At 39.1% G+C, this 21,488-nt stretch overlaps 1 protein-coding gene across 1 annotated transcript; it reads left to right on the top strand.

Annotated features, from left to right (window-relative positions):
- Nucleotides 1-20,505: 20,505 nt before the first annotated feature.
- On the top strand, nt 20,506-20,748 carry CTXN3 (cortexin 3). Its single transcript, XM_009946458.2, is given in 1 exon segment — nt 20,506-20,748. A coding segment is annotated over 1 exon segment (243 nt).
- The last annotated feature ends 740 nt before the right edge of the window (nt 20,749-21,488 follow it).

Raw genomic sequence — 21,488 nt, 5'->3', positions numbered from 1 at the left:
GGTAAGATTATATAAGGGCCTGATAGTATTCCAGTACTTTGAAATAGGGAAATATGGAGATGAAATAGTTTGAAATGGGAAAATATGAAGATGAAATAGATGAAACAAAAGGAACCAATATGCAACCCCAAAATATCTATATTTAGCATGTTCACATTGCAGAATTTTTGATCTCTCATTCATTCATTGCAATAACGAGTATAAAATTAGAATGCAGTAATCTGCGTCTCAAATTTTATGTCGGCTTACTTTTAATATATTAAAGTTACAAAAATCTGAATTTCAACCAATTTCATAGGTAAAACTGGAAAAATCAGGCTAATCAGTATTAAGCACTGATATTAAGTATTAAGAGGTACCAAGGATAGACTGTGGGAACTAGCGAGGATGACCCTCTCCTAGTGCTAACATTCCGCTTACTTTTCTATGTTAAATTAGAACCACGTTTTCCTTTAGTCATCTTGTTTCTTCCCAGAGCTGCATGGACTTTCAGAGGAAGCAGCAAATATTGAAAAATCACTGACAAGACTTATTGCACAGCTTTTTCGCATTGCTTGTTTAACATTTCTCCCCACAGGTATCAGTAAGGATTTAATTGATTCATTCAAGTAAACATCTGAACTATCTTTTAATGCTGGGCTCATCCATAACCAATAAGGGCTTGTGGGGCTCAGCAGCTCATCTGTGGTCTCTGGAGTTGGATAGCCGTATAAAGAGAGACCGAGAACCTAATTTAAGTGCTCTCAGTCATTATCTAAGTACTTGTACTCATCCTGTGTTTAGGTACATACTTCCAGGTCTTTCCTTTCACTTGTTAGTCAGTGTTCCACTTTGAACAGAAGATTTTTTTGTCCCTGTGGGCATAGCAGGGGTCTCTATTGTAAAACTGAATCTCATTTCAGTTACTGTGTCCTCAAGCTTTCTCACTTCTTAGGTGACCTCTTGTTCTCTCTTCACAGATATCTTTGTGCTCTGCCTCTCCTATTAGTTTTATTTCATAAGAGTATTTCAGAGTTTTGTGTTCTTACTGTCTCTCATATACGGATTGGAGAAGAAATGCTACCAGTACTAGCATGCTCAGTTATTCCTAGGGCTAATATCCATTTTCATTCTTCACCAAATGTTATGACAGCAAAAGGCCATTGTACTTACAATTGCCTTCAGCAAGGGCATAGGTTGAAAACAGGAAATAACTTCAGATTCTTTCTTAGTTATTTCAGATCCGTCACCTTAATTTAGGCAACTTAAGGACTCAGAGTCCATCTGTTGAGAAGATAAACCTTACCACCAACCATCTCTCAAGGATCCAAACACAGAGCAATCTGTTGACCTTCGTTCTGTTGTTCTGCTTTTGTTATTTTCTGCCAAGGAGAGAATGACTTCCCTTGGAGATAATCTGAATCTTCTCTTCTTTGTCCATCCTCCACAACACACTTATGCTTGACACATCTTTCCCTAGCACTGAGGCTTTAAGGTAATTTGTCAGAAGACCATTCTGTGTTGCAGTCTCTCTTGAGCTTTTGCCTGCCCAATTCCTCTTTTCTTGAGCCCTAATCTCTGTTTTGTCAAGATTTGCTTTCTTTTTTTTCCCTTGATGCATAGTTTTCTGTCAGTTGCTTCTCCTTTCTTAGGGGAGCAGTGAACCTGCTTCCTTGCTTTGCTTGTTCTTTTATTTTTCTTTGACTTTGTGATCAGTTTTCTCTTGAAAATTATTTTCTCTGCTTATTGCTCTGTACTGAATCAGCAGTTGTCTGCAGATGAGAGTATGCCTGTGTAGTTAAGTTTCATCATTTTATCCATTGCATCTTCAAGCCCGTATCTAGTTTACTATTGTTCCCAACTGTATTTGTGGTCACACTTGAGCCTATGAGTTTCAATAAGCTCTTGTGGAAAATCAGTTTTATCAGGTACCTGCTTAAGGTTGACATATGTCCTGCAGGATCTGCATGCAATTAACCTCTTTGTCTTGCGCTGCCATAGCAGTCCTTACTGGGTTTTTTTGTCCCTAACTCCCAAGAAGCTATGACTTTTTTTTTTTTTTAAAGATAGTACTCTTCTGGAAGTTAATTTTCAAAATCATATTGCATGAGTCCAAAAGTTGTTTTCTTTTATATTGTTACTTTTGTTCATAAGAACGCTGGGAAAACAGAGGACCTATCCGCAGATGTCCAGTGGATATATTAGCAGAAAAAACCAGGCTTTTTCATCAGATCATTACAACTGCACCTTCAGATGACACAGATTCAGTGATTCACGGTAAGTAGCACACAGGTCTTGTTTAAACATTTGTGTGAAGTTTGCATATGTACTATAGAGGACATCTCAAGTTCAAAGCACTTCCAATCAAACTTATACCTGAAGAACCGGCATAAGACAGTTTCATGATATGGTGTCTGTTTCTTGGTGGGTAACGACAGCAATGTCAGGGATTTATGATACTGCTTTTCTGAAAACCAACTAAGCGCCAGGACTGCCAAATTAGGTTAAGGTGCAAAGAGAAGCTCCCAGAATAAGGTCCTGTTTCTTCCCTTTGTGTGAGTCAGAACACCACTTGAGAGCCTCTAGCTACTCAAAAACTCACCTGCTTTTTTTTCTCAGCAAGCTGAGACAGTGCTGCCAACTCCAGCAATTTAATTGTGGCTATTTGATGTTTCACTTAAAGCCCAGTTCCTACTAGCATGGGACCATGTGAGAAGTTCAACTTCCACTTAGAGAAAAATGAAGACTAGCCATCAAAATGCAGAAAATAGCAGGCAAGATGGATCCAAATGCACACAACAGGCTCACAAAGTGAAGGAGGAGGACAAGAAGCAGCATTCTTTGTTGAATGTTAGACAAACATCTACCAGAATAATTTTGGTGTAATTGGTTTTGCCTTGGGAAAATCTCATGTTAGCATCAAATAATGGGATTGAAAGATTAATTTCAAGTTTTGTTTGTAATTACAGGTATAGGCTGTCAATGGGACAATGAGATTCACATCCCTATATTTATGTTTTAAAGAAGGTGTCATTTTGGTATTTTTAGTGAAAAAATGTGAAAGCTTTTTTTAGAATTTTCAGAGAAGTACATTTCAGTGGAAAATGCAGTATCTGCAGGATGAAAATTTCTGCAGGAAACCAAATTCTCTGAAATAAAAGTAAGTTCAGAGACAATTGATTTATTTTTTTACACAGTTTTAGAGTTTCCCATTATAAATATCTGTCAAAAGAGTCTCCTTTCCTTCTTACTGAAGAGGCCTTCTCTCTAACATTTTGCTAAGGTCATGTGCAGAAAAATGAAATAGTTCAAGTCTACCAAGAAACTTGCACAGCAGATTTTTCTGAACTGCAACTGAAAAACAATCAAAGAGAATGTAATGATATGACCTCTCAATTGTGATAAAGAATTGGGTGAAACTTAAAGATATTAAATTTAAATCAAAGAGAAAAGATTTATGTGAGCAGTTAGAATTCACTGAAATGAAAGACACTTAGGCAAGCAACGTAGCAGGATAAACAACAGAAAGAGATGATTTTGCAGCTGTTTCTAATACCTACAGTTGCAGCCTTGGCAAAGCAAGGTTGTGTTTTGTGGTGTAAGGGCGTTGCCTTGCTAAAAAGCAGAGAGCCTTAGTTCAGGTGAACTAAGCACAGTAGCTGTACTATCTCTCTCAGAGCTTTCCCTGAGAAAGCTCAAGTACCACTGCAAGGTGAATGGCGGTGTCAGTGCTGCGAAGGAACCCTCGTTGCCTCACAGATGTGAGTGCAGCACTGAGAAGCAAACGACAGACTGGTTGTTTTACAGGATGACTGCTCTCTGTCAAGTTAGGGTGATGAAGAAAATTACTCAAGTGCAGCTATTTTGCATAGAGTCACTGCTAGAGCTATAGATTAAGAGGATGCTAAGGTGTCTGTTGACTAGAAGCAGATGCAATTGTGAGTGGTAAAATACTGCAGAGGATGGCAGCTTCGTTAATGCCTTCTGATGGGACATGTGACAGGCAGCACTTCTGAGATGGCAGGGGAGGTGGGACATCAGGGTGAGACGGGGGTCTATGCTTGCAGATTTTTAGAATGGCTGGGCATAGGGAGAAAACAGAAAGCAAGATTGATAGGTTTGTTATTTTGAATTAGTAATTGCAAAACCCTTGGAGGGGTGATCACAGAGAATGGGGACTGCTCAGAGGAGGGGAGAAGCATTTTGTTTTAAACAAAAAAACAGAGGTCTCTATGTCCTCTGAAGTCACATGACGATTTTGCACAGTATCTCATTTGTCTTGCTGTTTGCTGGCAATGAAGGAGTAAATTAGAGCTAATGAATCAATATTAACTTTTTTCATCTCCATCGGATGTCCCACCAAACCAGAGCAGTTACCTTGATAGGCGAGCATGGGAGAGATACAGTCATACCATTGCAGAGCCTGAGAGACAAAAGCTTGCAGTCTCCAGTTCTGTTAAGCCAGCTTCTTTCATATGCTTCACAATTATTTCAATATTATTTTTACATCTTAGGTTTAAATGCAGTTCATGGTAAATGTGGTTTTGTCATCTGGAAAGCCTTAAGGGCTACAAAGGTCTAATGTCGTCAGAAAGCTTTATTGATAAATGCTTGTTCTTATGAAGGCTGTGCTCATGAAGGCAATGAAACACTCTTTTGCTAGCATTTTCAGTGTTCACTGCTGCAAGCTGTAGTTAGAAATCGCTCCAATATCTTTCCTGTGCCTGTCTTTAATGGGACTGCAGTCTGCCTTTTCAAAGGCTGAAAGTCAAGATACTGGATGTTGGCTTTCAAAATACTGTATCATGCAGTGGTTTAAGAGTAATCAGAACAATTCTAGAATATTGAAAAGATTCTAAAAATATTGTGGACATTTTTGCAGCTTTATGATGTGCAATGAGAACTCCCAGAACAAGGCTTGTTGCCACTGGTTTTTTCCCTTCTTTTTAATCTTTGACTCATCAGATGTATCAAATGAATCACAGAATCCAGCACAGGTTGGAAGGGACCTCAAAAGCTTATCTGGTCCAACCTTGTGTGGGAAAGGGAGCATAAATGAGATTATCAAGCACCAAGCGCATCTTGAAAACCTCCAGCAATGGGGACACCACCATGTCTCTGGGGAGGTTGTTCCAGTGATTGATTGTTCTCACTGTAAAAAATTTCTTTCTTATTTCAAGAAGAAATGGTTTGCATTTCTTAGTAAAGTAATTTAAGAAGGATAGAGAACATGAGGAAGATCTTCGGATATTCCTTTTATTTTTCTTTAAATGGATAAAGTAACCTTCTGGGGCTTTAGATTTAGCATATCATATTAAATTCAAAACCACCACAATCCCGTTTGTCACTCTGCATGTGAAAAGAGAAGCCAACATGTGATAGAAAACCCACCTCCCAAAATTCTGGCACTGGAGTTTTCCCCCTGAGTTTTGTACTTGTGACCTTACAGTGAGAATATAAGAACAATGGGGTGTCTAGGAAAAGGTGAGCTTCCATCTTATTCTCCTGCATAATAGCAGATGTACAGACAGCTCCACGAGGACCAGGGCACTTCACAGTTGGCAAGTGATTGCTGGTGCTGACAAGGGGTATACAAACAAGGTAGAGAAGTGTGGGTATGGCAGGCTGAGGGTCTTGCACTTTGCCATAATAATTCTGCTCCTTTACCAGAAATGTCTTCAGTTTATGGCATGGTTACGATCTGAATACCTCAATATAGATTTGTGTTTGCATGTGTGCACAGATCCTGTTTCTGGTGTTTTCTTGTGGCTTCTTCCCCAGTATTTTGATATTCAGAAGACTCTTGTCCCTTTCTTTCAGTCGTTAGACTCTTTCTGTCATGCGTACTTAACTGAGATCATGGTTTTGCAATTGACTGTCCTTCAAATCTTCTCCCTCTTCAGCTTTCTTTCCTACAACTTCTCCTTATCTTCTCCTACAGCTGCTTTTCACCTCTCCACGCAGGCAGCCTAACTGCAAACTGCTGAAATCACCCTGACCATCTGTAAACAGCTCGCTTTCAACCTTGATCCATTACAGACCTGCTGCATAGCTGGTCCTCGAGGTAACCACAGCTGTAGCACACCTGTGGATCCTCCCATCTGGTTTAGTCTCTTCCTTTGCCCCATCTCTAAGGAGAGGTGGCTGCATAGTAATTTTCCTCCCCAGCTTTGCAGGAAGGTTTAGGATGCAGTTTCAAGCTGCCGCTAAGCCAATCTAATAATAAGCTGCTGCTGAAAGAGTCAGTCCTGCTCCTCTGTATTCAGGTTCCCCTCTCTGTGCTCGTCTCGCTTGCGATGCTAACTGATCTGATGAGAACATTTTTTGGTTTGTTTCATTTTTTTATTCACCAGATGGATTTTCCGTACCTGATTCATGCTGTAGCTGCACAACAGCTATGTCTGATGCAAAAGGAGTGGTGGCAACCTTCAGGGCTGAAGGTTGGGTTGGGGGTGAGTTTGCCCCTTTTTGGCAGTAGCTCACACACTGACTTGCTGCAGTGTGAAAAGTCTCTCTTGAAGCAAGAAGTACGGAAATAAATGGCTGGCTACAGATTGTTCCAGGAGAAAACATCATCAGATCCTCGTTGTCTGGTGGCTGCAGTGGGAGAAAGTAAGAAGTGATGTGGGCAACCTGGATAAGATTGTAGGAGGGAGTGGAAAGGAGGAGGGTTAACTTCCTTTCACTGCTGTGTGACAAAAGCAGTCTGTAATAACTTAGATTCTGATTGTGATTTTGGTAATTTTTCATTAATACTTCAAAACAAAGGAAAAAGGCTGAAAAAATAGTGCTGTTTGGTTTCATCACTGATTTTTGAAATATCAGCCTAAGCAAAATGAAGGCTATATAACCAGCTGGTTTTCAAAACAGGAATATAGATGGGGTTTATTGATGTATTAGCAGTTGTAATATGATTCAAGTTAAAGGTTATAAATTTTTTGGTCTATTTCTGTCATCCATGGGTGTGTCATTTGTAAATGACAAATTTTTTTACATGAAAAAAATGTCATAGTACATAGGGAAGCTTTCATGCTTTTGAAATATCTTTTTCAATGTTTGTTTGAGGACCTGGCATATTTTTCCCTTGTTTGTTGCAGTTCAAGAGCATGCTACTTTTTTTTTACAAAATCCTTCAGATTAATCTTAATTAATGTGTTAAGGGCCTCTCAAAGGAAACCCATTACATTTTTTACCACCTTTTGAAACAGAATTAATTCAGTTGCCCCAGTCATGAAAGATGAACATATCTTGAATATAAATTAACTGCAGTGTTAAACAGCTCTATTGTCTGTCTGTGTGTCTCTCTTTATGTGTGCTCCCATGCTTTTAGATTTAATTAAGGAGACTAATTTAATTTTCTGAGGATTATGAATTCCATGAGATAGGACAGTAAGAGATAGTACATGATATACTAGTTATTATGCTATTTGGAAAAGACAATTGCATGACTAATCTTTTGTCACATTAAATCATTATGCTCACATTTGAAATGTATGACTTGCAGCCTTTGTACAAGTAGTATTCTCTGCTTTTATGAACATTTACTTAAATTACTTGATATTATAATCTGTTGTTTTCTGATGCAAATACATAGCATTTGTGTATAATATTAAATCAATGACAGCATTTAGCTGTGAGAAGAGGGTTACATTTCAGCTGTGTCAGTATGACCTGTTGCCATGCTGGGTGTGTAAAACATTCGTTATGGAACTTCTGTGGTTTTTACTGAAAAAGCACTGTCACCTTTGGCATTTCTGGGTTAGCCAGCAGGATGGCTTTCATTGCTTTAAGGCCTTGATTTAACCAAGATAGTTCTTATCTGTGGATAAGAATCACTAGGGCGTTACCAGCTTCCTCGGCTGGAGTTCTGTAGCACATTGTATAGAAATTTTAACTGTATAGGTTTATTTAAGGGATCTACCTCTTCCTTTCATGAGACACTCTCAAAGGATGACATCATTGTGAAAAGGGGCAGCTTTTGTAAAGGAAGCAGGATTCTTGAAAGGGAAAAACATACTCCTCATTCCAAATTGCTCTAAAGGTCAACAGCAGTTACATCGATGGTACACTCAACCTCTCTGCTGAGACAATCCTGTCTCACTTCTCAGCAGTAGCTTTCAGTTCTGCAAAGTTATTGAAAATCAGGACAAAATCAAACAGCAGGAAAGCCAGCATCCTGCTCATTAAGATCTCACACATCTCTTCATACTCATGATTCTAAAGCTCTTTATGTTATTCTGAGATGACTTTTAACGCAAGCTAGCTAATGTGGGAAAGGGAGTGTTAGGTAGCATTGACAATTTCCTAAACTATAAAATCTGTTCAGTGACATTTGGTTTTTTATTTAACATGACTTGAACATAAAATGTGGCTTGACTGACATTACTGAACTACACTATACCAAACCACGATTCCTATATAATGCATTGAAGTCTTTTGGGAGGCAATGTAATTCAACCTCTTAATCTTCAGTATTATAATAGTAAAAATGTACATCGCTTGCTTAATGACTAACAACCTGTGGATTAAAGATAGAACTGTCTGTACACTTTTATTCTGCTGTGTCCATGCAAAGTTTAAGTTTAAATCAGTGTTTTTTCTGGAGCAGCCAGTCACAAGATACCTAGTATTTGCTCACATGCAGACGCTAGCTGAATTTTACACAGCTGCCTGCATAAATCAACTATAGGAAGAGAAGTAGAAGTTTTTAGACTTTTATGTTTTGGCAGCAAAAGTGCTGTCGTGTTATGTTAGGTGTCACATCTAGGCTGCATTAAGACAAAATTGGGAAGTAGAGAAAAATGCAAAGTAAATTAACTTCGAAATCTTGGCTCTTATGATGAATTATGTAAATGATGTTAGGGATTTTGCTCTTTTTTGGTATTGCTAGGGTGCACACTAAAGAATACAAATGAAGGAAAAATGGTTCAATATTAGTGCAATATACTTTGCAAATACAGTTTCTGAAGTACTAGGGAACAATGAGTTAGTGCATTGAATGCCACCTCTGGTTTAAGATGGTGGCATATGGCACTTTATGAGTATTACACTGCACTTTTCAGTGGCTGATCCCCATTCCTGCCAGCCTTCAATGTCAGTCAGAGGTGACTGACTCAAGTAGTTTGAAGCAGGCTGGGATGTGTCAGGTTTTGTGGCAAACCCGTAATGGAGACTCTTAGGAGGAGTCTGAAATGGGCACCATGGGGCACAGTTGCATAAAAGTAAAACACACAAATAGGAATGTGAGAGCTTGATTTAAAACTGTATCATATTGATGCTTTATATACCTCCAGAGAAGGTGCTGTCACCCCACAACTTTTCCCTGCTTTCTCCAGATACAACAGCCCTCCCCGCCCCAATGTTTGCTGTTTTCACCTTGTTCTTAGGCAGATTTTAGAAGTCTTTGTAGGTTAGGATCATGTAAGCATATGTCAGCCTTGACCATCAGGGTATGGTTGATATTTATAGAGAATGCAAAGCAAAATCTTTCACAGCTTCCTCTGGCCAAGCTGGGATTCCAGTTGGTGCACCAGTTGGTGCTAAAGATTACAGCAGTAGATGCAAACGTGAGATAACCACTTACGTTAGACGTAACCACTTACGTTAGAGAGGAAAGCAAGGAAGCTACACAGTATCCAAAGTAAATCTCAGTTATAACATGACATTTCCTTCAGACATCTGAATATTTTACACACCCCCACCCCACACACCCCCCAACATTTTGTCCTACCCACTTTGCCCTGGCAATGGTAGATACTTGCTGTCCAGGCTGAGGCACCTTTAGAAATGCTCCAGGTTTTTATTGTTTTCGGTTTACTTGGTCTCACAAAGTAGATTTAATGTGCCAAACTGAATATTAATGGAGAGCTCAAGCAATTGCCATGGAAAATGCTGGCTAATATTTGGATCACAGAGATGAAATTCCAGTGTGCTAAATAGACAAGGCAGGGAAACAGGTTACCATAGGGGAGCCATGTGTGCTCCAGACAGTTTTACTAATAAGAAGTTAGGAGTCATGTTGCTTGCCTACTACCCTGAGAAAATGTCTAAACTACATGTTATTTTCAATGAAATATGTTAAGGAGGATATTCTTGCACCTTCAGAAGAAAACTTCCCGTGCATGCACAAAACAAGAAGAGCAATGAGTTAGTCACTCTGCAAAGACAGTGCAGAGGGGATGGGAGCCTCCATGTTCTCCAAGGGATGCCTGATGCAACTCTGTGCCTGCGAGCAGGATGTTCACAGCATCTGCCAGAATCAGCTTGTACTTCCAGCCAAATGCATGTCACAGGGAAGGATGCCTCCAGATATTAGTGGCAATTAAAGTCACCTGCAGGGGAAGAAAATGATTCAGTGTGTTAAGTGACATAACTGGTGGCCCATGAGCCAAACACACCTGGCCTTCCCCACTTTCCAAGGGGAGAAGGGGAAAGGTTGTGAATGCTGCCGAATCAGCTTAAATCTTTCTCCCTTGCTTTATGTCTACCAGCCTGACACAGAATGTCAGGTCTTGGCATTGGCCATGAGGGTTAGGGATGCTCAGTAAAAACACCCGGGAGTGCAAACTCTGCAGGAAAAAGCAAGTTTGCATGGTTCTTTCCCCTCTGCGTAAGTATGGTGGTGGAGGACCTGTGAGTGGGATGCCTGCTACTGAGTATGTGGCACGCTGCTGCTTGTACAATGTGTGGGAAGCAGCATTTCAGGGCCCCCACCTGCACCTCCTAAAAGTAAGTAACAGATCTGTGAGAAGCATACTAGAAAGTTGGTAGGAGTGTCTTCTGAGTTGCAATGTGTGTCTCAGGATTGCATTTATGGCTTTTAATCAAAATTTGGTTGTTTCCTGAAAGATTTCCTTTTTTTACACTTTTTGAAGTTGATAGAGATTTTGCAGCTGAAGTACATCTAAATATTAAATATAATTATCTTCAAGTCTCGTTTTTCAAAAAGTTGTTAAGAGTAAAACCGAACTTTATAGCAAAAATAGTCAAGGCTATGGAAAATTCTTAGTGATATTGGCTGAGAAAAACTTGCTTTGAAGAGCACTAAAGGAACTTTCCTATTAAATAGTTGGTGATACAGATTAATCCCACTACTAGTGCTGTAGAAGATTACCTGAAATGCCAGTGTATTTCTGATATTTATTTCAGAATTTTACATTATTTCCATTCAAAGCATAGATGAAGCGTACTATTTTCAGCCCAAATAAGAATCTAGGAGCTTGCAATCTCTGGGGTTGGAAGCCAGGTTATGATACACTAATTGCAGGCCCTACAAGAACTGACCCTACAGCATCTGCTAAACCCAAAAGTCACATCCAAAAGCTTTAGCTGCCTAGAGCAACATTAAGGGGACTATAGAAACCCTGCAACTGAGATCCCTGGCTAGTAACCTGTTGAGCTCACCAGGCTGTCCTCCGCTCTTCCATCTCTGACTGACTTGGTCAGAGACTTGGTCAGAGACAGCCCAGGGCTTTTCCACTTAATTCCTGGCTCCTGCTTTAACCTTATTGGAACCCGATCCTAGCAAAAGCACTGCATATGCCCTCTCTGGTATACAACTCAGTGTGGCAGCAGCATCCAGTTTTTATATGTTAACAGGTGGCTCCCAGGATTATTTCTTATATAGTTATTTTTTTAATCCAATAGCTACTTAATATAAAATGTATATGGAGTGACAGGTGCAAACCTCCCCTTCCTTGGGAGTTCCTCATTGCTGTGTTATAGATTCATGCTCTTATGATCTATCTTCCTGTAGGAAATTAATCATTCCTTCTTTTCTTGCAGATTTGCTCAGTTTCTTGGAGCTAAGAGGATGACAACTTGTATCACAATGAGGATTGTTTAAAGGGAAGTATGTGATGAAGAGTTTCTTCATGACAAAAAGAGACACCCCAGAGAGCACGCCAGCTTGCCTGGGTCACAGAGCGGGGGTGCTGCCATAATATGCTACTGGGTCTGTAAGACTTTGTGTGACCTGAGAGTACTTAAATGCAAAATATAAAGCTTCTGTCTGATGCTATAAAATCCCTATGCCAGAAATCTTCAGGGAATGTAATCCAGCCTCTTTTTTATCAAGTCTTGTCATGAATTTTCCAGACAAGGACGGGTTACTAAACCTTGCCAATTATTCTTCAAGAAGTTGCTTGCTATAGCAATGGAGTGGATCAAATCTAGCTGCGTGGAGTGCAGCTTCAGAAAGTGGAAAATCCTCAAAGAATTAAAAAAGGAAACTATGAGTTGGCTCTTTGAAGTCACAGAAGGGGTGCTGATGGCACTAAGGGAAGCATAGGAAATGCCCCTAGGGCACCCTTACTTAAGCTTGTCCAGAGGAATAGATCCTGAGGGATTCGGAGGGTGCGGCACACTGTATCAGACTCACCTATGCAAAGGAGAACAAGGAGCTGAAAAGTCCTTCCTGGAATATTTTCCTGCAGAGACAGAGATATACCCTAATGTGAGCGTAATGCATTTGTACGGCAGACTGCCTCGTGGTTTATACTGGGGTGTATACTTTTGTAACTACTCTGCAAAGCGACGTGCTGGCAACAGAAACAGTCACACACAGAATATTTGAGTGTGCCAGGCCTAGGTCCCTGGATAGCCATTTTTACCTGCTCACCCTGCGAAGGACATGGTGCTGAGGGAGCCCTGTATGGAAGTTTTTATGTGACAGCAAGAGGCAGTGCTTTTCACTTTGTTTATAGTTGTATAAAACATGAAAAGCCAGACTGTGAATGCGTTTAAGACAGACCACCCCCAGGGTGCATGGATGTCTCTGGTTATCTGCATGGGTGTCCACAAAAGGACCATCTCTGCATTGTGGTAATCTGGGTGGCAGCTTTGTGTCATCTCCACAAACATGTTTTGTCCTATCGCATGCACAAAACCATGGTCCTATGCTCCTCAACATTGACCTTGCCAACCATAGTGTGATTGTGAAGGTTAATGTTTTAAAATAAAGGATGCTTCCACGGGAAAATTTTCCAGAGACAAAGATAATTCTGGTGAGCTTCAAACCTATTGTCCATACCACAATCCTGAAGGAAATATGAGAGGAGAATAATATCCCATACCCTTTTTTTGGTCTGTGAAAATATGGGTTGTCTGAAAACTGAAGTTCGGTGTAAGACATCAAAACAAATGACATTCTGTCACCCTAAAATGGTCTGGGATCTCTGTGTGTGTGTATGTGTGTCTGCTTGCTTTTAAGTAGAAACTCTCAGAAAAATAAACCCAACATTACATTTTTTAATCAGCCTGTCTGACTGACGTTCTAAAACTGACTTCATTTTTCTCATGGGAAAGGAAAACAGGAAACTTTTCGCTTAGTTATATATTTTCACTCAAAATAAAAGGCAACCATATCAAGGGCAGCTTTAGTATGTGGAAACAAGTATGACTCCCAGGGCAAAAATCCCTAGATACAAATCGAGAAGTTAAGCAGTAAATGTTACTGACTATATTGTCTCCCATTGCGAAGTCAGCTTATTTTCTGAATGAAGTACACCATTGGCCATTACCATATGGCTAACATAGTTCACTATGTTTTAGGAAGTGTAAGAGATTGAAGATCATCAATTGTAATCAATATTTGGATTGACTGATAAAAGGAGTGTGAATCGGCATTAAAAAGACAGATTACTGACAACAATCAATAGAGAAGAGAGAAGCACTAGCAGATTATAGGTCTGATTTTGCAAACATACAGGAATACCCTGGTTTTGGTTGGGGTTTTTTTTGGTACACCTTTTGAATGTTAATGTTCTGCTAAAGATGGTTTCAGACAGGCTGCGAGGCAACTGCCGTACTCAGCCAAGCAGAATCCATGGAAGAGCTGCTGAGGCAGAACTGAAATTACAACCTCACTTTAAAAGAATGACAGTATTGTCAGCTGATTACTTCTAACACAAAAATAGGATTCTCATTCAAGTTTGCAGATTTTGTGAAAAATCCTAAGCCTTCAAAAGGCAGCTTTTGAACTTGGGTATTCACCAGTACCTTGGCAGTCTCAGTTCCTTTATGCTTAGAAATACAAGAAAGGTGCAGAAGAATGGAAACTAAAGATACTTGTAGCTACCTGTACCTGCTGCAGTGGGAAATGGGTCAAGTCCCCTCTCAACTAGATGAAGGTATTTGCTTCACAGAAATTGATTGTCTGATTTTATTAATTTATTTTAAAAAATTATTAAGTTATAACCTTTTATTGCGTTTGCCTGGCTAACACTGTCTATTATGCCCTACACAGAAGGTCAGAAATACTGACATTAGGCTTAAAAGTAACAATAATTAAATGAATGTGTACCGATTATATTGTTATGTATTCCCTGTTTACTTTCTGGAAAGTGTATTACTGTTTATCTTTTACTGTTGCTAGAAAAGGTAGTATAAGAGCCATTTCTTGACATTTTGAGCTGCAAATATTTTTTTGGTAAGGATTTATGACTGTTAAGAAATTTTCAACTTGCTGATTCATGTCGGATCCAGCCTGTAAAAATATTAGCCATGTTATTTGCTTTAAAAGCTTTGGCATTTTTGGTTACCTTATTACTACTATACATTTAAGTTATTCACTGTGGAGAAGGGTTGTCATACTGATGCCTGTGTATCTGTACATCCTCTTTTTAAAAGAAGACTGTATACATAGGAAGGAAAACAGTCTGTTGGGTGCATATTTCAGACTGTTCCTGGATGGTGTAAATATATGAATGTTTCACAGATTCGTAGCTTCAGGTCTTCACAAGTAGTATCTCATAAAGCTAGCAATTGCTTTAGCAAATACAGTGAATAATTCAAGATTTTAGAATAACTTTGACCTTTTTTGTATATAAATCATCTTCACACAGCTTATGTAGAGGAATTCAAGATATTATGTGTGCACATTAGCACGTTAAAAATGAGCTTGCATTTTAAACATTCCATGATGCATTGAGTAAAAGTGAGGTGCGTGGCGTTTCAGAGGGTCTACAGAAAAAAGAACAGAACTCTTTCTAGCATTGTTTTATTGCTAAAATTAAGCCCGTCAACTTGATTTAAAACTTTCAACAGGTGAATGGTGAACCAATGGGCTCTTTTTGCACACAAAGATCTGTCCTTAAAAGCTGTTGAGAGATGATGAGGATATGAGCCTGCAGGGGAAGGGCAATGTCAGCTTGATATCAAATTTGTAAGAAGAAAAGGATGAAGTTTAGGTGAAAAGGATATATTGTTAATATAACCATCTAGACTGTGCAGCAAACAACAGTACAGAATACAGTATGAAGTAACATAAATGACATTTGGGTAAAAGAGAAGGGCACGTGTAATTTAATTTGTTAGCCTGGTACTTTTTGTAATCAAGTCTTGTTTATTTAAGGTAAGTTTAAAATGTCAATCACAGCAGCTGAGCTGTGAGTGCATGGAAGTATCTTTGCTCAAATAGTTTGGGTACAGATGTTTGAGCCTGAAGAAACTTGCCATGTGTTTTTGTAGCTAAGGAAGTGAGTAATCAGTGAAACTAGTATGGATGGTATAGGAAAATCATGCACATGGCCTTGGCACAGCTGTATGCTTGCTAGATTCCATGAGATATTTCATAATGGAAAACCAATTGCTCTACTAATATAGAATACCTGCATATCAGGCATATGTTTTGAAGCACCCAGTGAAGTCACAGGACCTTACAGATTAGGCTAGTAAATCTTGAGTAAGCATGAAGGGCAAAAGAAAGTCCCTGCCTGCTGACTAAAAAGAGAGAGGAAAATATTCTGTTTATTGTGTTTAAATGTCTTGATGTTTAATGTCTTGACGTGTTTATTGCTTAACTGTAATTTTATCAATCAAATTTTACAGGACCAAAAGTGTAAGTGGGCAAGACAGTAATTAAGTCAGCAGAACTGTATAGGTAACTACAGCAGCAGGAAATGTGGCCTTGCATCTGGTTAGGAAGGCTGCAAGCCTCTGTGACTCAAATGGTTTTCTGCAGATCAGATTCCTTGTGACCTGAAACTTGCTTGTTTCAGAGATTTCTCTGTATGTTATGTGATTTACACAAAACATTGTGCAGTGAATGATCTGTCAAAAGAGATAAGCAGACGCTGCCACTCTATGGTGTTTCATTGTTAATGTTTTTAATTAAAATAGTTGCTTTAAATCCATGCACACATAGATTGTCTGTGTCACAGTTCAGTCTGGATGTCTTCAATAGTTTCTTGAGGTACCAGTTCCTTGGTATTTTGAAAGATGAAGCACCAGCGATGCCAATCTGTGTGTACCTCTGGCTATACTGGAACAATTTATGGCAACTGAATATTAGCTCCAGACCTTCTGTGTGTCTCAGAGTATTTATGCTGTATTGCAGCTACATGGATGGGGTGATATGCAAGTTTATGAACAGGTATGATACAGAAATGGGAAAAATGTGTAGAAGTAAGATTCTGCTCAGCAAACTGGGATGTGATTTCCTACAATCTTTTTGGTTGTGACTACTCACCAACATGCAAGTCTTTCATGATAAGAACATGAACATATGGGTGTTGATACGAAGTGCAATTTATGTTGTACATGATAATAAAGAGGGGACAGTTTAACAACAGAACAAAGCCAAATTTAATTGTAAATATATTGTTCCTAGAGGTGCAGATCTTAAAGCCATTCTTTTGTTAGTCCTATTGTTCTCAATTGTAGATAGCTCTATCAATTACTTAATAAAATGACATTTTAACATCAAAAATCCTAGTGGCTTGACCAGAAAAGTTACCTTTCGGTGGCATTTGACCAGGCCCTATGCTCATAGTTCGGCTACTGGGCTGTAGGTGAGCACCTGAAACTATATGAGAGCTGTTAAAGCTTAGCTAGATGTGCTAAGGACTAACCCATCAATTTAATGCTGCTAATGATATGCAAGTTTTCCTCTGTTTCTTTATTTCTTTATAAATTTAGTATCTTAGACTGTAAGCACCACCTCAGGGAGAGCTATAATTGAACTACCTAATTGATGTGTGCACGCTGGCAAGGAGAAATTATAACAACCACCTGATGTGGACAGAGTGATGTGCAACTGTGTGCTCATTGAACAAAAGATTAGACACATCTGCAAGGAATCTATTACAGAAAGTAATTGAAGGAGGGGGCACCTCTGCATTAGAAAAAAAAATCAGGGCTCATCATTTAAGAGAAGGGTAACCTGTTTTTTCTATCAGTTATGTTTTTATCTGGGATGTGGAAAAAAAAAAGAAGCAGGTCTCCACCTAGAGGAACCTTGGTTACATCAACATGTTTTTAAACAACCTTGAGGCTTTTCCACCCATGCTATAAACTGGCTTAGCTCTTAGTGATTGCAACAAGCTGAAAAGAAATGCATTCAGATTGTGTTGTGATTATTACTATTTGGTTTCTACCACTTCCCTTGTTATTCTCTGTATTTTTTATTAATTTGTTTTGGCTGCATGGACACATTTATGCCAAAATGGGGATATCTACAGTGTGCATCACGCTCATGCTTTTATCTCTTGTTTCTTGGGATCTTCATTAGAGGTGGATCCTTGAGCAGAAATCTCACTCATGACATGGGGAAGGGCCCTTTTGCCTCTCTTTGCAGCTCCTCAGCACCCTCTTCCAGGCTCCTGTCCCCTCTTCATCAGTACCACCAAGGCAGGATGGAATTCAGGCAGGCTGGAGGAACCCTTGCAAGGAGTGCAGAGGTTCTCATGCAAGGAAATACAGTTTAAGGGTATGTTGCCATGTACTGTCTATATAGTCTCCTAGATAGGGAATGTTTCCAGTTGGAAAGGGCCTCTGGCGGCTGGTGCCAGCACAGCTCTGCTGACACAACAGAAAGTGACAGGCAGGAAGGAAGATGGGTTCCAGGACTCACTTACACCAGTTGCTTCAGGTGAATGATAGGAGGCCAGGAGTGTGGAAGCCCACATTGCTGGGGCCAAGGTGCTTCCAAGCATAATTACTTGTGTCTATAGATACACCGAATTAATGTCTTTGGCTAGTCACCTTCTCCATTCAAGTACCCATGTGCTTTTATCAGTGGGGATAGTTAAACATCATTTTGTCACAAAGGAAATGGCTAATGATTTCATTTAAGTTTTAGCTTGCAAAAGAAGTTGTCCAAAGATGGCAAAGGATGTGGTATGCCAGGTATTGTGCCTTTCTGTCGAGCCAAAATACCTGCCCCAAAAATCTTGCAATCATTCAGTGTAGCAAGCACACTTAGAAAGCTGCCTGGAAGCCCAAAGCCTCAGAAATATGTTCCTTTCAGGTTTTCAATGTAGTGTTAGTGTTTTACCGTGTATGTTCTATAGCATAAAAATTAGGATTCTGATTGTGAAAATCTGCTAATTGTAAAATAATCAGACATCACATCTGTTCCTAAAATCAGTCAATAGTGCTCACTGGTATGAAAATGAGTGTTTAACTCTTCTCTGTATTATCCTACTCTGATTCCAAAAGGAAAATAATGAACTGCATTTGCTTCTCAGTGAGTCACTAATTACATATATCTTTTTAAAATCAAATTTCTGAAAAACTGGAAAGATACTATGTACAGAATGTCTATTCTAAGTTTCACATTGAAAACCAGCATATCAAAAATTGATCTTCCCTGACAGATTTTCCAGCTTCTGCATTTTCTCCCACAGTTGCTAACTGTATTCATATAACACGTAGAAAAAATGTCAGGAAAACCCTTCTAAAACATTCTGATCTGTGAGATCAAGCACAGCTACTGTATTGGGTGATTGCGGTTTTAGGAAAGACTGTAAATTGTGTATAATACATGTAGAACAGAGGGCATGTACTTAAATAATATTAAAAACCATGTGCTGCAGAACTTTCTGAAATTGGAATACCAGAGGTCTTTTAGAAAGGGGCACCACTACCTTTGGCCTTCACTGGAGCATTGCTGCCACAGTGATATACTCTGTCTCACTTTATATATTTATTCTTTTTTACAACAAGATTATTTATCACCAGAATTCATTATTTCCTTCACCAGGTACCACCCCGTCTAAAAGTGTGTCAGCTTTATTAAACTAGTTATTCCTAAAGTTTTAGCTATTAGACAGTCCTCTACATTTCTTATCAGCTGGTAGCTGAGACGTTCTTTCAAAAGACTGGAAGTTAACATTTTTGGTCTTTCTATCCTTTCCATCATAAATTAAATCAGGCAATAATAACCATGCAGTTCCAATATTTTTGTTGCTTTAATACTTTCTCTATTTTGTTTAAGTTACAGTTTTTAGAATATTCCTGGCAATATCCCAGTTTGATTGTGCTTTCTTTATTCACTTATACCTATTAACTGTTGTTACTGAGGCATGCTTATAAATAATTATTGACACCAGTCCAGTGATGGAGTGGTTATAATCATATGAAAGTTTAATCTGCACATGCTATATGCTGCATTGTGTCATTCTATTTCTTTTCCTTCCTCTTACCATTAACACAACATGTTCAGTGGAGGCAGCGTTGTTCTTCAACCAGTATTGAAGCCTTTCTTTTCCTGAGCATGATTTACATGTAATTTCAGTGGTGCTGTTGACCAGGCCTAAGCTGTGGCATCCAACAGTGAATCCCTGTTGCTGGAAGGAAAATCCAGAAAGCAAGGGAAGAGGAAGTAATGGTAGGCAGACACCCAGACAGACAGACAAGGATGCAGACGTGCCAGGCAGTAGCACACCATATGCTCTGCTGTCTAGAAACAGCCAAGCTCAGTCCCAAATCCTGGCCTTTCTCTTGATGTGGCAGAGCTGGTGACATAAAAAACCATTTTCTTGCTAACTGTGTTTGTAAGTCTGATTCTGATATTAAGTAAGAAGTGGAAACTTTTGCCCTTGAGTTAAATTACTGCTTGAGTTACTTCAGGCTGCATTCCTAAATCTTCTCTCATTTCAAACACAAATTATTTATGCCTTTCCTTCATAAATGCTGGAGTGTTACAGGCATTGAATGGTTGCTGCCTTCCATCACGGGGACGTGCTCATTTTATTGGCCTGCAGCAGATCCTGGTCCATCCCACCTCAAAACATTTTTGGTCATTTTATATGAAACCATAACTACACTTGTATTTCAAACACCTTTCCCCCAACTTAGAGTAGCATCAACTGAAGTTCATCTGTCCTGCAGCAAGGCATGCAAAAAACTGGAGCAGTGTGATTAAACCCCTCATTTTCCCCCTTGCAGGAAAGAAACGTTCTATACGACTCCAGTTGATGTGGTAGGTAGGGAGAAGTTACTGTCAGCTCAGGGTTTAGTAGCATTTGATAACAGTGGCTGGATTCTGCACTGCCAACAGAATGGTACAGGATTTCTAACAGGTCTCTCATATATGATGCAGAGGCAAGCAGACCTGCTGTCAAGTTCTTTTCCACCTCATTTTTCTCCATTAGGAGAAAGTTGTATTGAAATAAACAAACAAAAGGGATATTCACAGTTAACTTTCCCCCTTGCCCTACAGATAGCAAAGAGCATCTAAATGACTTTTACTCTGACTTCAGCAAACTGATGATGAAAAGAAAGAGGCTCTGGGGTTATTCAATGATGGATAGAGAGATATTCACTGGCACTTTGCTGCCATCTGGGAACTTGACACCAAATTCTAGCATGACCTTGGAACAAAAAACAACCTTTGCCATTGTGATTTTATTGTTTATTTTTTTGGGAATCCTCGTTGTTCTCTGCTTCTGAATTCTGCTCAACCCCTACCAGAGTGTGCCAACCTCAACCTGGGCTGGTGGACTTGATGGACTGGAGAAAGGCCTGTTTGACTGTGCTCTTGCTTAGAGACTGAGAATTACAGAGACTTCTTTAGCGCTCTGATAAAGAAAGAAAAATCCTGGAATGTCTCTTTATTTTGTTTTTGGTTTACATTTTTTCAAATATTGTAGGAGTTGCAGCATACAAATATGCACACAATGAATTTTATTTTAATTAAATACAAAAGCAAGTTAAATGTTTGAAACTAAATTAGTGAATCTCCTTATTGGGAAAAATATTTTCTTCGGAATGCATTGGAACAGTATGTAGTGTATGTGATTGCTTATAATCACTAAGAGACACTAAAGTACATCTTCTCTGGCATAATATTTTTATCATTAATAAGAGTTTGTGAAAGAAGGTGTCTTACAAATGACATGAGAAATTTTTTTATGATCTGTATGTAGTAAATTAGCTTTTCAAGCTCCACAAGACTCTTCTTATGCTATTTCAAATGCTTTGAAAACAAGTGAGGAAGTTTCCTATACCGTAAGGTAAGATTGAAAGAAAACTTCAGGAGAAAAGGATTCATCCATGTTTTCCCAAGTAATCGAGAAGATGCTCTTTCTTAGCATTAAGCAGAGATTAAGTTACTTAATACTAACAAATAGCTGTCTGTAATCTTTGTTGTGAATAAGCTATGTAACGATTTTAGCCTATCTTTGTCTTTTTGTGCCAAAACTGATTTCTATTAAGATAGGTTTTTGCATTGTTCTTACAATATCTTATGCAAATAAATCTCTGTCTTGCATGTATTTCAAACCCTG

This window comes from Leptosomus discolor, chromosome Z (assembly GCF_034619465.1).
Source record: "Leptosomus discolor isolate bLepDis1 chromosome Z, bLepDis1.hap2, whole genome shotgun sequence".
NCBI classification, from domain to species: Eukaryota; Metazoa; Chordata; class Aves; order Leptosomiformes; family Leptosomidae; genus Leptosomus; species Leptosomus discolor.
Note: the sequence above shows the minus strand (reverse complement) of the source record. Positions and strands in the feature narration are given on the sequence as shown.